This window comes from Manihot esculenta, chromosome 6 (genome assembly GCF_001659605.2).
Source record: "Manihot esculenta cultivar AM560-2 chromosome 6, M.esculenta_v8, whole genome shotgun sequence".
In the NCBI taxonomy this organism is placed as follows: domain Eukaryota; kingdom Viridiplantae; phylum Streptophyta; class Magnoliopsida; order Malpighiales; family Euphorbiaceae; genus Manihot; species Manihot esculenta.
This window is the reverse complement of record NC_035166.2, coordinates 19,034,521-19,050,044: the sequence shown is the minus strand read 5'-3', so window position 1 is coordinate 19,050,044 and position 15,524 is coordinate 19,034,521. Positions and strand designations below refer to the sequence as shown.

Below are 15,524 nucleotides of genomic sequence, written 5' to 3'. Positions count from 1 at the left end.
CTACGGCCTAGCACGGAAATGAAAGACCAGGACCCCATTCTACGGCCTGGCACGAATGTGGGACTCAAAGACCAGGAGCCCAGAGGAGGCCCTGGGATAATGGTAAGTAATGTATGTATGACAGGAAGACCAGGACCCCATGCTACGGCCTGGCACAATGTTAGCTTGGACTAATTGGTGACAAGTTCACCCAACCTTTATGTGAATTGTCTGTGTTATGATGCATTTCATAGAGCATAGTGTTAATGTGTTTTAATAGTCCTACTCACTGGGCTTTTAGCTCACCCCTCTCCCTTTACCCCCAGGCTTGCAGGTACAGTATAGTGCGGGAGTCCGGATAGAGTAAAGACGTCATGCTTATGTAATAGCTAGCAATGGACATGATCAAATTGTAATGTAAAGTCATAATCAGTATAGTCATGTAATGAGATGACGTATATGGATGTTAGTGGTGTGCTTGGCCATAGATTGTTGTATCCCTTTTAATACATGATCTTAGAGATTTTTATGATGTTTATGTAACCAACTCAGCATATGTTATGTCACCCATTGGGGACACCGATGAGATCCCACAGAGGGATCAATGTTATGTTAATGTTTATGCACAGGTTGAGTTTGGTTGATGTTCATGGAAAGAAAAGTTTTAATTTTTATGTATGTTGTTGATCATGTATGGGATTATACAGGTTTTCAGGTTTTATGTCAGGCTTGCTACGGGTCCCGGCGGCCTTAAGCCGATCTGGATCCTAGCGCCGGTAGCGGTCCGATTTTCGGGTCGTTACAGATATGTTGCGCCAATATTATCACACCACAAGTTGGGAGTTTTGGTGGAATGGAAAGTAATGTCACGCAACATTAACTGAATCCAAGTTAATTCAGTGACAGCAAGACCAATAGCTCGATATTCAGCCTCTGTTGATGAACGAGCAACTGTTTGTTGTTTCTTGGAATTCCAAGATATGAGATTTGTGCCCATGAAAATAGCATAACCTATGGTAGACTTGCAATCATCAATGTCACTCGCCCAATCAGCATCAGTATATATATTCAAATCTGTGTTTGCCGATTTGGAGATGTAAAGACCATGACCAACAGTGTGCTTGAGATACCTCAATATACGCTTAACCGAATACCAATTATCCTCAGTAGGTGCATGAAGAAATTGAGAAACCTTGTGAACTGAATAACAGACCTCGGGTCGGGTTAAACTCAAGTATTGCAATCCACCTACTATACTCCGATATAACGTGGGATCACTCATTAGGCGGCTTTGTATAGCAGACATCTTATCTTTTGAAGTTGCTGGTGTGGAAATTCCCTTGCAGTCTCCCATCTGTGCTTTGTGAAGCAAGTCAAGTATATACTTTTATTGAGTTAACAAAAGTCCATCAGCGGTCCAAGTTGCCTCCATACCAAGGAAATACTCCAATGTGCCCAAATCTTTCAATATGAACTCAGATTTGAGAGAGGAAATAATATGATTCAAAGTATGACTGCATGTACCGGTCATGATAATATCGTCCACATACACAAGGATAAACAACTTAATATTGTTCTTGACATAGCAAAATAGAGAGGAATCGGCAGGAGAGACTCGAAACCCTTGATTGATTAAGCCTGAGAATAGACGTTTATACCACTAACGTGGAGTTTGACGAAGACCGTATAATGAACGGCGTAGACGACAAACATGATCTGGTTTAGATGTATCAGTGAAACTTGGAGGCTGTTTCATGTAAACTTCATCATCCAAATCTCCATGCAGAAAAGCATTAGAAACATCTAATTGCTTCACTAACCAACCATTTGAGACGGCTAAGGACAAAATTATTCGAATAGTAGTTGGTTTGACAACCGGTGAAAAGGTTTCAAAGTAATCAATGCCGGGACGTTGATGATATCCTTTAGCAACAAGACGAGCCTTATATCTATCAATACTGCCATCAGATTTCTGTTTAACTCTGAACACCCATTTACAACCAACTATATTTTGTGCTTTGTCCCGAGGGACGAATTCCCAAGTTCCGGCTTGAATTAAAGTATTAAGCTCTTGAATCATGGCATCACGCCAATTTGGATCTTTGACAGCTTGAGTATAGCAACTAGGTACTGAGAAAGAAGCAGTCACATTATTTAACTTTGGAGACCATGGAGTTTGCGGTTTGAGCTTGCCCGTTTGCTGTCTAGTCACCATGGAATGTGTCTTAACTTGCAAAGGAACATGACGAAAATTGTTCAGCTCAATTTGGTTAGTATTTAGTGATACGGTGCGCTCACGTGATGGGCTTGGTATGTGGGCCTGACTTGTGTCAGTTGTGCTGTCGTTTTGGGTAAGGGCTGGAGTAATGGAAGAAGTGTCATTTTGATGTCTAGGAGAGGTTTGTAAGTTGCGTTTTAGAGCTGCTCCTAGGATACCAGGTTGTGTATTTGCAAAAGGTGGAATGGGTGGTAATGGAATGGACGTAGGACTCACTTCAGCCACTGAGGTAGTGCCATTATCATCCAACTTCTTAAAAGGAAACTCTTGCTTCGTGGGGATATCCATTGGCAATTGTGAGAGCGGTGGCATCATTGACAGGAATAGGATGAGCTATAGTTTCCTGATTAGCTGCTAGATGATAATTTGCACCGGAGTCCACAGTCCAAGCCTGAAGAGGTTCAATTTGAGTTTTGGCTACATTGGCTTGAGGATTGGTGCGAGGTGAGGGACATTGTCTTGAAACATGTCCTGCTCCATTGCAATTAAAACATATTAAAGTAGAAGTGCCACGACCAGAAGTATAACTAGACTGCCCAGAACCGCGTCCTTAGTATGATGACTGTCCACCACTCCCACAGTAACCACGACCACGCCCTCTACTGCCTCGTCCAGAATTTGTATAGTGAGCAGTAGCAGGAACGGCATAATTAAAAGTGAGAGAATCAAACTTCAATTGGGATTCTTCACTGAGTAGTAATGCATACAACTCATCAAAAGTAATCTGAGTATTTCGTGCTTCTATAGCACGCATAAAAGGATGATAATCCGAACTCAATCCTTCCAAAACATCGCACACAATATTTTCCTCGGTAATAGATCCTTCTAATGTACAAAGCTGATCATAATACGATTTCGCTTTGCTCATGTAATTGTCAATCGAATCATTACCTCGCTGCAGATGCTTGAGTTGTTTACGCAACTACTGAATCCGCGTTTTAGCACCGGCGGAATAGATTACAGTGAGCTTGTCCCAGGCATCCTTGGCAGTGGTGCAACGAGTGATCTGATGAAGAATAGATTCAAAAACGGAACAATTGATCCAGCTACGAACGATCTGATCGTGACAGAACCAATCCATAAATGCGAGATTTGGTTCGCCAGTGGATAAAAACCGATCTGGTGCAATAACAGTACCATCGATATGAGAAGCCAATTTGTATCCATGAAGAAGAGGCATGATTTGTGTATGCCATAGCAAATAATTAGCCGAAGTGAGTTTAATGGTGAAAAATTGAGTGACGTTTGGAATCTGAATATTGGGAATAGATGATGTGGAGCCGATAGTGGTTGAAACAAGAGATTGCTCAGTATTAGCCATTGCTGGTACGAACAGAGGGAAGAACAAGATGAGAAAAACGTAAAAGAAAATAGAAGAATTTGCTGTAAAGTCTTTACGGCTCTGATACCATATAGAAGATTTATGGTATTGAGAATTCTATGTGTTATTTGTATTTCTGTGTAGAATACATTTATATAGTATATATCAGTGGTTGAGTTGGATACAGATTGTATGAATAACAAATATTATCTCAATCAACTATAAACCTTATCATAACTCTAAATCTTATCATAACTCTAACCTTATCATGACTCTAAAACTTATCACAACTCTAAGTCTTATCAATGGGTGTTGCTATTACTTACCCATCTATATTTTATTAAATAGATTTTATCTATTTTTTTAGATTTTAAATTTTAAAAAAAATTTATTAATTAATCTCTTAATTATATAGAATTAAATATCTTTATTAAAATCGTTATAATTTTAATTTATTATCCATGTTTATTTTTATCTATGTATATGTTTATTTACTAAAAAAAAGAAAAAATGAGAAAATAAATAAATAAAACGAATTGGTGAATGAAGTAATAAAATCAAGAGAAGGTAATAAACCTGTTTTGATGAAGAGATAATTGAAAGATATCATTCTTAAAATCATTTGACATTGGTCAACAGTAAAACCAACTTTATTGATTCGGTTTAAATTCAATATTCACGTAGATTTAATCAATAATTTTTTTTTAAAAAAATGTCTTTGCTATTATATATTAAGGTTGAATTTGAGTTTTTAGAGTTCTAACCAATAATATATTTAATAAAAGGAAATAATTTTCAAATGATTTAATCAAGAAAAAGAATAAGGATTTTGACAAATCTTAATTTATATAATGATTACATTAATGTGATAAATTTTTTCAATGAATAAATATTAACTTAAAAATTTTTTTAATAAAATAATAATTCTTTAAAAAGTACAATAATTAATGGGGTAATTAGATTCATGAAAGATTATTTAGTTTGTTTTTGTGGAAACTTATCCATGGATGAACATAACAGGCAACCAACTTGTCTGGCACATAGTTTTGAAAAAGTTTTTTTTTTTTTTTTTTTTTTAAATGCTTTTCTTGTCAATGACTTTACTAACTATTGTTGAAATGTCTTTCTCAAAATGTATACAATTGGTTGTCCAACACACAAAGATTAAATTTAAAATTAATACCAACCAAAATGGAGATAATGTATTCTTCTCACTTGTTTATTTCCTTCATTTCAATAGTAAGTAGCCGTACATCTCTTTGACAAGTATCTCCAATTATTTAGCAGCTTCATAAATCAAACCATTTTCAAAATCCCACTATTTTTCCATTTGCTTTGCTATATGCTACTAACAACAATAATAATAGATAATTATATTTATAAAAAATTTAATTTATATTTTTTAATAATAAATTTATATGACATTAATAAATTAAAATAAAAAAAATCTCCCTAGAAAATTTCTTGGCCAACCCTAAGATTCAATGAGGTGGAGCCAAATCATCTTATGTGTCCAATTATGGTTTACGCTCTGTTAAGCCAAATTCTCAACTCACACACGAAATTCAAGTTGAGAGTCACAGGTAACAAATTATGGGTTTTATGCAAAAAATGGGTTCATATGGTTATGGCTTTATGAGTGGAAAAAGGAGATTGAAGGGGCTTTCATTTCATTTGCATGCTGAAGTAACCATGGCTTCAGGAAGTCCACAAATAATGCATCTTTTTTTCTACAAGCATAGCTATTGCAGAGCCCATGGAAGCAAGCACTTTGCTATCTGCTTGGTCTCTGAGGGCCTAAGATGATGAATACATGTCATACTAAGTGTGTACAACTGCAAATTCATACCATTGGATTAGTAATTTAATGCTATACCAAGTTAAAGCGTTCAAAATCCTATAAACCATCTTCCCCTTTTTCTTTAAACATTTCTTAAAACCAAAAACTAATAATGCAAAAAGAATAGCTAATTCATGACTTCTGTACCAACCATTGCAAATAACAGTGCTGGCCTGTTGCGGGGTTGGCTGGTTTCTGCAAACTAATCAAAAGCTTCAAAAGAGCACAGTTCAGTTCGTTTGCAGTCCTTGGGCGAAAACCCAACAACATTAATGGCTTCAGAGGAGGTTAAGTGTGGAAGGATGACGCACAGCGGAATATATCAGCTCGAATTTTGTGCTATGCAATGCAAACATTCCAATATGACAATATAGCACAGCAGTCCCGCTACCAATCAAACCATCCATCTTATTAGCAAAGTTGACAATAGATAGTAATCACAAGGCTAATGCTACATAGGAACAGCCAACCTAATCTTTGTTAAGCTAATGAAACATAATCAACTCAACCAATTAAGAAAACTCCCAACTTTTTGTTAGAAAAATATCTAGCTTGACCACATTCTTCAAGGCAAAGAAATGCCGGCACATGAAACCTAACCAACAGTCCCCTCGTGGAAAAGGAGAAAGAAAAAACCTATAAATAAGACCACTGTTGCAAAGAGAACTACCATGCTCCTTAATTACACTGCCTGCTTCGTCTTTGCAACCTCCTACAAACCAAATACTAGAAAAACCCCTATACATACTAATGACTTGTAAGTGAAGAACCAGAGTGAAGCAATACTGACTATTGGGCGATGGCTCTCCTGCATATCACCCATAAATATCAGATTTGAGGGCCCTCGCATCTGCCACCAACTCGCTGTTATCAAGACTTGCTATCTGAGGAAGCAATATCATTTTTATCAGAGTTAAGATTGATATTGGACTGTGATTTGTCACCTACAGAATCATTCTCTTGTTGATTTTCATCCTTCTTGGAATTGAGAAACCGACCACCCAATCCTCTAGCTCTTCTCAATGCATGCAGATGTCGAGATTCATGCAAGTATGGCTGCAATATTAGTTTGAATCGCGAGTCATGAAAGATCCAACGCAAAAAAGGACTTGTAATGTAAAAGATTTCACATGCAAAGTAGGCACGGGTGACGATTTCGAGATTATTGTATACTAGGACTCATATGATAGATGATTCAGGGGACATGCTTAATTTTCAGTGGCATAATAAGAAATTTGACAACCTCAAGCTTTTAGCAGGCAAATGTTGATGCAGGAGAATCTATATGGTTCATGTCACAATATTACTGTTATGAATAATGGATAGACTAAATCCATAATCAATAGATTATATTTAATCTATTAGTTTTTTTTATCTCTATTATCTTATCTTATAAGTTTGTTATTAGACTTCTATTATCTTATAATTGCTCGTATTAGACTTGTACTCTAATTAGAAGTATTATGATTATATGAACCTCCACTATATAAGGAGTTTATTTTTATTGAATAAAATAAGCAAAATAATTACAAATATATTTGAGATCTAAAACTCTCATTAGCAAGTAAGGTGTTAAGAACTCCCTTTAATGAGTTCCTTCCACATCTATCATCCAGTGACGCAATCCATTATCCAGGACCAACAACTTATATCAAAGCCAGTCGTCATAGATGATCAACAAATCTACAAGAAAAGTTGAATTCTCTCGTGCAACGATTACATTTGAATGACTTAGCTCAACAAAATTTTGAACTAGTCCATACCTTCAATTGGGAGGTGAACTAAAACCAAGATATATCGAGTAGTAATCAACAAAATTTTGGTCAACAAATGAATGAGAGAATAAAGGTACATGTGGTGCCCAAAATGCCAAAGTCGACTTTTTTCGTGTGACGAAAAGAGACACAGAGCTAGGCACTCAAGTTTGAAAAGTATTAGTTAGTTGGCGAGGTTGTCCTGAACCTAAAGTTATATGGGAGTCCATCAATTAATTTTCAAACAGCCAATTCTACCTTTGAGTTTTTTTTCTCCAGGAGAGGAGTGATGTTATGGTTTATGGATAGACTAAATCCATAACAAACAGGTTAATTTAATCTATTAGTTTCTTATTTCTATTATCTTATTTTATCTTATTAGTTTGTTATTAGATTTCTATTTATCTTAGGAGTTCCTTATCTGATGATTGCTTGTATTAAACTTCTACTCTAATTAGAAATACTATGATTGTATGAACTTCCAATATATAAGGGTTTATTTTTATTGAATAAAACAAACAGAATAATTACAAACACATTTGAGATCTAAAACTCTCTCGTTAATAAGTCTAAGGTGTTAAGAGCTTCATCTAATAAGCTCCTTTCCCATCTATCATCTCGTGACGTAATCCACTACCTGGGACCATAACCATTACACTATTCAGATCATTGTAGCGTGGTATTTAAGTGAGTTTTGGTTTATTTAGATGATCTGGATTATAATGTCTTCTGCGTCCTAAATCAAGTCTATTTGCATTTTGAATGCTAACAAATATGTGAATTAATCAAATAATATAATATCTTTGTGCACATTCAGAAGGAAAGCCTCAAAAATTAGGAGACCAAAAAGTTCAATGTCGTATAGGTATATACTTCAAATATTTTACTTATCCCCTCTTTCCCCCTGATAATTATGCTTTTTCTAGAGTTATGATGCAATTGTAACTGTAGAAATAATGAAGCTTTCTTCATACAAACCGAATACTGAAGCTACTAATGCAAGGTTAGTTGTCTGCTACTCTGCTGTCTCATGAGTCCCACCAAATCCTTACCCTATTATTAGTGGATTAAGCTTTTCTGATGTGGGCCCTTCTTCTACTAGAGGCTTTAGATCTATATATTATAGGAAATAATGCTTTAATTACTTAGGAATTCCACTGTTATTGTGAAATATTAAGCAAGTTATAACAAGCTTATAATTTCCTATTTAGGTGCTATTTGTTTTATGGAAAATATTTTATATGAAAATATTTTTCACACTTTCTGCTGTTTGGGGCACTTAAGAAAATTAGTTAATAGGAAATATTTTCCTAATCAAATGAAAAATTAAACCATTTTATAGAAAATGATTTCCTTTTTTTCAAAAGAGTAAGTCATTTTCTGCACTTTGAAAATTTTATTAAAGCCTCTATATGTAAATTTGTTAATATATTTTATTTTTAAATTAAAATTAAATAATGAAAAATAAATTATCTTGTTAGAAAATATTCTACATAAAATGTTTTTCACGAAAAATATTTTTCAAATACAAGTTATTTTTCATAGATAAACGGAGTCTAAGTATTGGTTTAGTTTTTTCCTATTCTAATATCATTCTGGCTCTACTTCATTTCATTTTCCCCTTGAAATTCCACATTACAACATTCAGATAACTTCTAGAAATTATCACAGTGGCCTAAGCATGATTAAGAAATAAAAGTTCAAGCAAAGACGGAAATACATGGTCAAACAGAACGAGGATGCATCAAAACTAATAATATATAAAACAGAGTTAACAGGCTCCAATTTTTATCTTTTAAAGATCCTAATCAGTCAGCTAAACCAAACACAACATACCTTCCGAGACTTGATGGCTTTGTTTTCTGATTCAGCTTTTGCACGGGACTGTCGACGTCTCAAGATGCCGTGATATTGTTTTGCATTGACAAAAACAGGTTCCTCAACTGCATCTGATGGCAAAGGAACTCCAGCTTGCTGAATTCCCATTAACTGAAGATGAACCTGAACCAAGTAGTTATTAAATAAGCACAAGATAAATGTTTATCAAGAGTTTATCCATTTTTGCAAAGAACCAAGGTTCACTCATGTGCATCAAAAGGAATAAATTACCATTGGTTGTCCACCATAGGGCTGTGGAGGATATGGCTGAGCATCATAGGGAGCAAAAATGCTTCTATAGTAGGGATCTGGGTAAGGGTAAGCTGCCGCTGCCTTCAATTCCACCAGCCATGCATAGAAGTTAGTACATGAAAGTGCCCAATTCTCATGTGGCAGAGAAAACTGAAATAGCATTTTAACAGAGTTGCAGCAGAATTTCATCATCCTTTGGACGAAGGAATGTGAACTTCAAGACGAAGATTAGAACCCAGGTATCAATTATTATTTTACAGAAGAAGTGCCATCCACAGTTTTCATTATTCAAATCCTAATCTTTGACATTTAGAAACAGGTGGAAAATGATTGCCAAGTGCACAGGCACAGCTCCAAGAGAAAGGCTAGAAAAACCTTGCCAACAAAAACTGTCATATTTTACTATAAAACTAAAAAATGAGCTCATAGAACTACTCAAAATATAATTGTAGTTATTATGACTCTTCACTTTACCTAAAGTGCCCATGCCAGATGGGATACTTCTACTTGGGAATTGGGTAGTACAATTCAGCACTTTAAATTAGAAGGAAATATGAAGATTTTGGAAAATAGGAAAGTCTAACCCTAGAACATGTGCTTGCATCTTATAATTGTTCCCTAGTCCACATAAATAGGCCATAACCACCTCAAGTTAAAAAAATGATGATAGACCTCTTGTTAAATGCAAGGGACACAATGAAGAGATAGTACACAAAATAAAGAGACATTATAGTACATAATACCGGATGCAATTCAAACTTCTAGTGGCAAACTCATTTTTGAAATTCGAAAGTAAACTAAATTGATCACTAACAGAAGCATAGCTATAGGCACAATAACACATGTAAGGAATGTTTTTAATCATCCGACTGGCACTAGTGTCTACAGGTAGAAACTTAGAATTTTTTTTGCAACCAGATTAACCCAGTCAAATTATGATATAATTAATAGATTCCCTGTTTAGTGTTGATTGTCTTAAGAATAAATTATCCTGCAACTTCAAGTGATTACTTTCAAGTTGTTTACAGAAAACCTATTAGCAACCAACATATGCCCATGGACAAAGATGAAAACAAATTGAAATAGCAGAGCATTCTTTGACATATACCCGAGGACAAAAAACAATATTTAAAAGAATTTGCTCTCGAAATCATACCATTGCATGCCCTGAACCAAGTTGCAGATTTGTTGCATACTGAGCATTTGGGTTTGACATCCCTGGATGCATTGATGCAGTTGCAGGAGATGAAGAATGAACCTGAGGTTCTGAGTGTTTCTGCTGCTCGCTAGTCTCACTATTATCTGGACAACAATCTTTATAATATCATAAGCACGAAAAGTACAATGGACACAATACACATTGACAATTAAAACTAAGCTGCCTAATAGAGAGAATCAAATCATCTAGCAATGAGAGCTCCTCCTAGGTGGCCCGTCCAATCCACAAGAATAACTAATCACAATGTAGAACAAAAATACACATAGATTCAACCTCATTGAGAAGCATAATAGTGATATTCAGATATGATACTGAAAGTCCAAACTCACTCAGGCTGAAAGCATCAAGGAATGATCTAGAATGAAGAGGATCAACCACACTAAAATCCTATACTAATCACCAGAAAACTCCCAGAACCAAAAATCTCACATATTGATTCTTCATTAACAGAACTGCATTCCCTCCACTGACGAGTATAATTCCGCCCAAATTTGGTGGGTTTTGCTCAATTTTATTGAAATTTCGAAAACTGAGGAATTCCTCCACATGACTAGGCTTCAAACAGGATTTTGTTCACATAATCGTGTCTTTAGCTTAGGCAAGTATTTCAAGAGAAAAAAAAAAAGGAAAAGCAAAACATTTGTTCCCAGATAAAATAATTATAAAATTATGTAAAAAACGAGAGTAAAATTTCATACCATCAATCATCGAGGAAAATACACATCGAGTTGAATGATGTTAAACACACTTATTTGTTAAAAAGTTTCAGCAATAAAATATATAAATAAAAGAAAAAGAATACCTGAAAGATCATGCACGGAAGAAGTCATGAGGCTATGATGCACAAAGAATCCCCAATATCCAATCTGGCTGGGCAATTTAAATAGTTAGGTCAATGTGACACCAAAGCTTTCAATAAGATGCTAGTCAAATGACACCCAAGCAGACCAATGCTACAAAATATTGCAATGATTCATGAGAATTGAAAAAGCTCTATGACTATGTGACAATGCTATGTTTGAAAATTAATAATAATAGAAGAAGCTGAAATCTAGAACCATCAAACAAAACAATGTGATGAGCAAAGAGAATTAGAGGAGAAGAGAAGAAACTTCCCATTGCATTGCTTGTCAAAATGAAAAATATTGGAAGAAAGAAGTCTGAATCAAATTACATTACATCTATAACTAGCCAATATTTATGCTTCAACTTTCAAATGCTCTATGTGTAATTCTTATCTCATCCAGTTCAAAACTTTAAGTGACTATATAACCTCACATCTATTTATTATCATAACAAAATCTTGCCAGAAATATTTTTAGGATTAACTTCAGACTCTATATTAGAACAATTTTCCCCAAGTATTTTTCATGTACATTCACAATATGTATTCATTTGCATTCTGCAGCTCAAGATTCATTTAAGAAAATAAGTGAATTAATATATTTGAGATAATTTCTTTTCCCTGAATTCAAAGTACATAACAAAAGGAGTTACTAAAAGCTTTCCCTCAATGATTCCCTCAAAGGAAAAGAAATGAAAACAAAATTTCTAATGATGGTCCAAGCAGGATTATGACATGGTAAGTTTTAATGAAAACATAAAATTCACTACTACTTCATATTTATCAACAACTCCAGAAAAACCCACAGAAGTATATAGTACCAGCACACCACCACTGTTATGTTGCCAATGTGATCTGACATCTAAATGGTATATTCTGCAGTCTGCACTGCCCATAAACAACTTTTAAATTAAGCTAATCAATGACTTCAATCCCCTTGTGATATGAGGGAATCAAACGCTAAACCAACAAATGATAAAATCATAAAGAAGCATCCAATAAACTAAAATACTATTACAATAATACTCATGCAACTAGAGATAAATTAAATTTTATTCTAAGATTCCTTGGTATACCATTTGGAACTGCAAAAATGAGAACGACACGGAAAAAACATTGACTAGGAAAGCAGAGCCAACCAACTATTTAGAGTCAATTCTGAACTCTGAAGATGAGCTGTAACGGCAAGGACAATTATATACACACACCCACATAAACACACACATATATATATATCCATATATATGAGAAGCAAAGCGAGAAATGATCTTTAAAGCAGCAAACTATATTTTCCAAACTGGTAGGGTTTCAAAGATTCTTCATACCTATTCTATTCATTATGTCATAAATCAAGTTCTTGCTTGCATTTTTCTACAAATGTGCAGGCAGACAAGAGACTGGCATGGTTGCCTCCACTTCTTTTAACAAAGGCAATGCAACAAAACGCCCTTAAGGGAGTATAACTGAAAGAAAAATAACCTTATGTTCCATGGTAGCTTTCACATAGGCACTAACAGGATTTTAGTTTGAAGAGTGATTAATACTATTTGATTATATAGTTCATTTGATGAAGCTGAAGCACATGAGAGTCAGACCAGCTTTATAGAGACCAATGAATTGGAATTTGGAACTGTTCTAACTCATATGCTTTAGTTAGACTAATATATGCCAGATTTTTAAGCTTCATTCATCAAAACTTATTGCCACAAAATACACAAGTATGTATACATCCTTCTTTTATTTTCTTTCCATTTTACAGAATAAACAATTCATGACTAGCAGTTTGTGCAAGGAGATCTAAGCATGTCACCAAGGTTTAGTTGGACTGGAGTCATTTCATATGGATCAACAATACTTTCAGCATTGAAAAAAGAAGAACAACATTGCACAGAATTTCTAAAGCATTAATAATTATGAACCAGTCACTGGCTAGAAAATGAGTAGATCTTTTAGGAGAAATTAAGGAAGCAAATGAAAAAATGTAATTTAAAGGGATGTCCCAAAATATAACAATAATACCACAAACCACTGGAATAAGAGAGAGAGAAGAAAAAAAAATCACTCTAGAAGAAGAGAATTTCTCCTCCTGGACATGCTTGTCTGTGCTAATATTACAAAATGAAAGAAGTATGAACCTTGAGGACAAGATTGACTTCAAATGGATTTAGCGTGCAAGTAACATTAAATTTAGATCCTAAAAGCTGAATCAAATTTCATCTTTGATGTTTGCTAGACCACTGAATCCATCACAGGAAGGAGAACTACTGCAGAAGGTCACTTCTTTGAGGCAAAAAGATACCCAAAATTTAAAATCATTTGTAAAATGAGAAGTGCACTGGAATGTGCAAACACAGCAAAAAATGAATTACATCAAAAGTATCAGTCAGTTTCGGACAAATTTTATAGATAAACTACCAAAATCCCAAATGAGCACAATAATAACAATGACAAGAAATCCATCAACTCAAACCCATAAAATTAGCTCAAGGAACCTAAATTCACTGACATTAAATGATCAGTAAGCTCAATTAATTCAAGAAGCTACATAATTTTCAACTAGATAACACATAAGCTAAATTTTTTATTTTAAAAAAAATCAACTTTTAAACTTGGACAACCCAAATTGAATTCAATCAACTCACAAGACCCCAAAGATCAACTGAAAACGAAACAGAGTACTTAATGCTAGCGTGGCAATGAGTAGCAAACAATCGCAGAACATTTTCACACTCATTTCCAATCCTCAAGGAGTCCATCGGGAAACAATTCAACCGAAATCACACGCTTATCCATATAGTTGCCTAGGGGGTAAGGAATCCAATATTTACAACGCTTTAAAACCATTCTATTGGCAACCGAATTGTCAATTCGAACACACAGAAGAAGTAGCAAAGAAACAGAGTCAAAATAAAGATAGATTGGAAACGAAATTCTGATTTCCATGCAATAGAAGAGATTGAAAAGGGGAGGAAATTAGGGTTTGGAATTTCGAAACTTACCTTTCAGAGAAAGAAAAATAGGATTGATTTTGCAGAAAAGGGTTTGTTATGTTGGTTGCTCAAGAATTCTGCGTCCCAGCAGCAGCAGGTGAAAGGGAATTATACAACAGTTATCTTTGTTCTCTGTTTGGGGAGACGAGAAAATTTACAGATATAGAATTTCCTTTAATTACCGCCCTACTTCCCCGCTAACTGCATATCCAAACACTGTCTTTTGTTTCTAATATGAATTTTTACTAATTAATATATAATGTTATTAATAATATTTATTTTGTTAAACATATTTAAATTTGTATTTATTTCAATTAGAATAATTTATTTTCATTCTGAGAATGAAAATAAATTTATATATATTTTTCTTATTTGTGTAAATTAGGTTTATAACAATTTAAATATCATATTATAGTTAAAAGATTTATTAAAATTTTAAATTTGAAACTTATTTTTTTAAGTAAATTCTCTATCCAATTTTTTTCATACATAATCAAATTTCTTTTTAATTTAAACTCCATATATTTATGAAAAATAAAAATATTTTTCATATTTTCTGTATTTAAAATATTTTAAAAAAATTAATCAATATAAATATTTTTCTATTCAAATAAAAATTATATTATTTAAAAAAATAATTTACTTTTTTCAATTAAAAATTTTGTTTGAAAAAAATTTTTTTTTTGGTTTCTGAAATTTTTATTAATATTTTTATATAAAAATTTTATAAAATATTTTATTTTTTAAATTAAAATTAAATAATAAAAAATAAATTATAATAGAGTTAAAAGTCGGACAGTTCTTACTGTAGCAAATGAATGAAGATCGTCGGATGAGAGAGGGGGGTGGGATTCGGGCAGCAGAAAGTAGCTGACCGGAAATAGAGGGAGAGCAAATATGATCCAGGAGTTAAAGGTGGGACCTACCAGAAAGTGGATTGGCATTAAAAGTGAATGCTGGCCGTTTGTGTGGCTCGGATCTGGTGCAGATGGGTCCAGAAGAAGGATTATGATTGGAGGCTTCCAGAGGTTTCTCCCGTGTAACACCTGTGTATATTCTCTAATACACTTGTCACCTTTCAGCGGGTCGGACCTCGTCTAAAAAAATCCTTAGGCCGGATGGCTTGAATTTGGATTCGATCTGGGCCCGTCTATATCTCTTTAACATAG

General features: G+C 34.2%; 2 protein-coding genes across 9 annotated transcripts; both read right to left on the bottom strand.

The window, feature by feature from the left end:
- Positions 1-778: 778 nt before the first annotated feature.
- On the bottom strand, positions 779-1,333 carry LOC110617876 (uncharacterized mitochondrial protein AtMg00810-like). Its single transcript, XM_021760880.1, has one exon. It carries the CDS (start codon positions 1,331-1,333, stop codon positions 779-781), a length of 555 nt encoding a protein of 184 aa, XP_021616572.1.
- Positions 1,334-5,806: 4,473 nt separating this feature from the next.
- LOC110618159 (nuclear transcription factor Y subunit A-7) lies at positions 5,807-14,539 on the bottom strand. 8 transcript variants are annotated; one of them, XM_043957561.1, is made up of 6 exons: positions 14,365-14,539; positions 11,324-11,474; positions 10,459-10,616; positions 9,282-9,383; positions 9,009-9,173; positions 5,807-6,474 (listed from the first exon to the last, which is right to left on the bottom strand). In XM_043957561.1, the coding sequence occupies exons 2-6, from the start codon at positions 11,349-11,351 to the stop codon at positions 6,289-6,291; spliced, it is 639 nt and encodes a 212-aa protein (XP_043813496.1). In that variant the 5' UTR covers positions 11,352-11,474; positions 14,365-14,539; the 3' UTR covers positions 5,807-6,288. The 8 variants fall into 8 exon arrangements, with proteins under 8 accessions (XP_043813496.1, XP_021616930.1, XP_021616929.1 ...); XM_021761238.2 differs by having other exon boundaries at positions 11,324-11,391; XM_021761237.2 differs by having other exon boundaries at positions 11,324-11,387; positions 14,365-14,538.
- Positions 14,540-15,524: the final 985 nt, after the last annotated feature.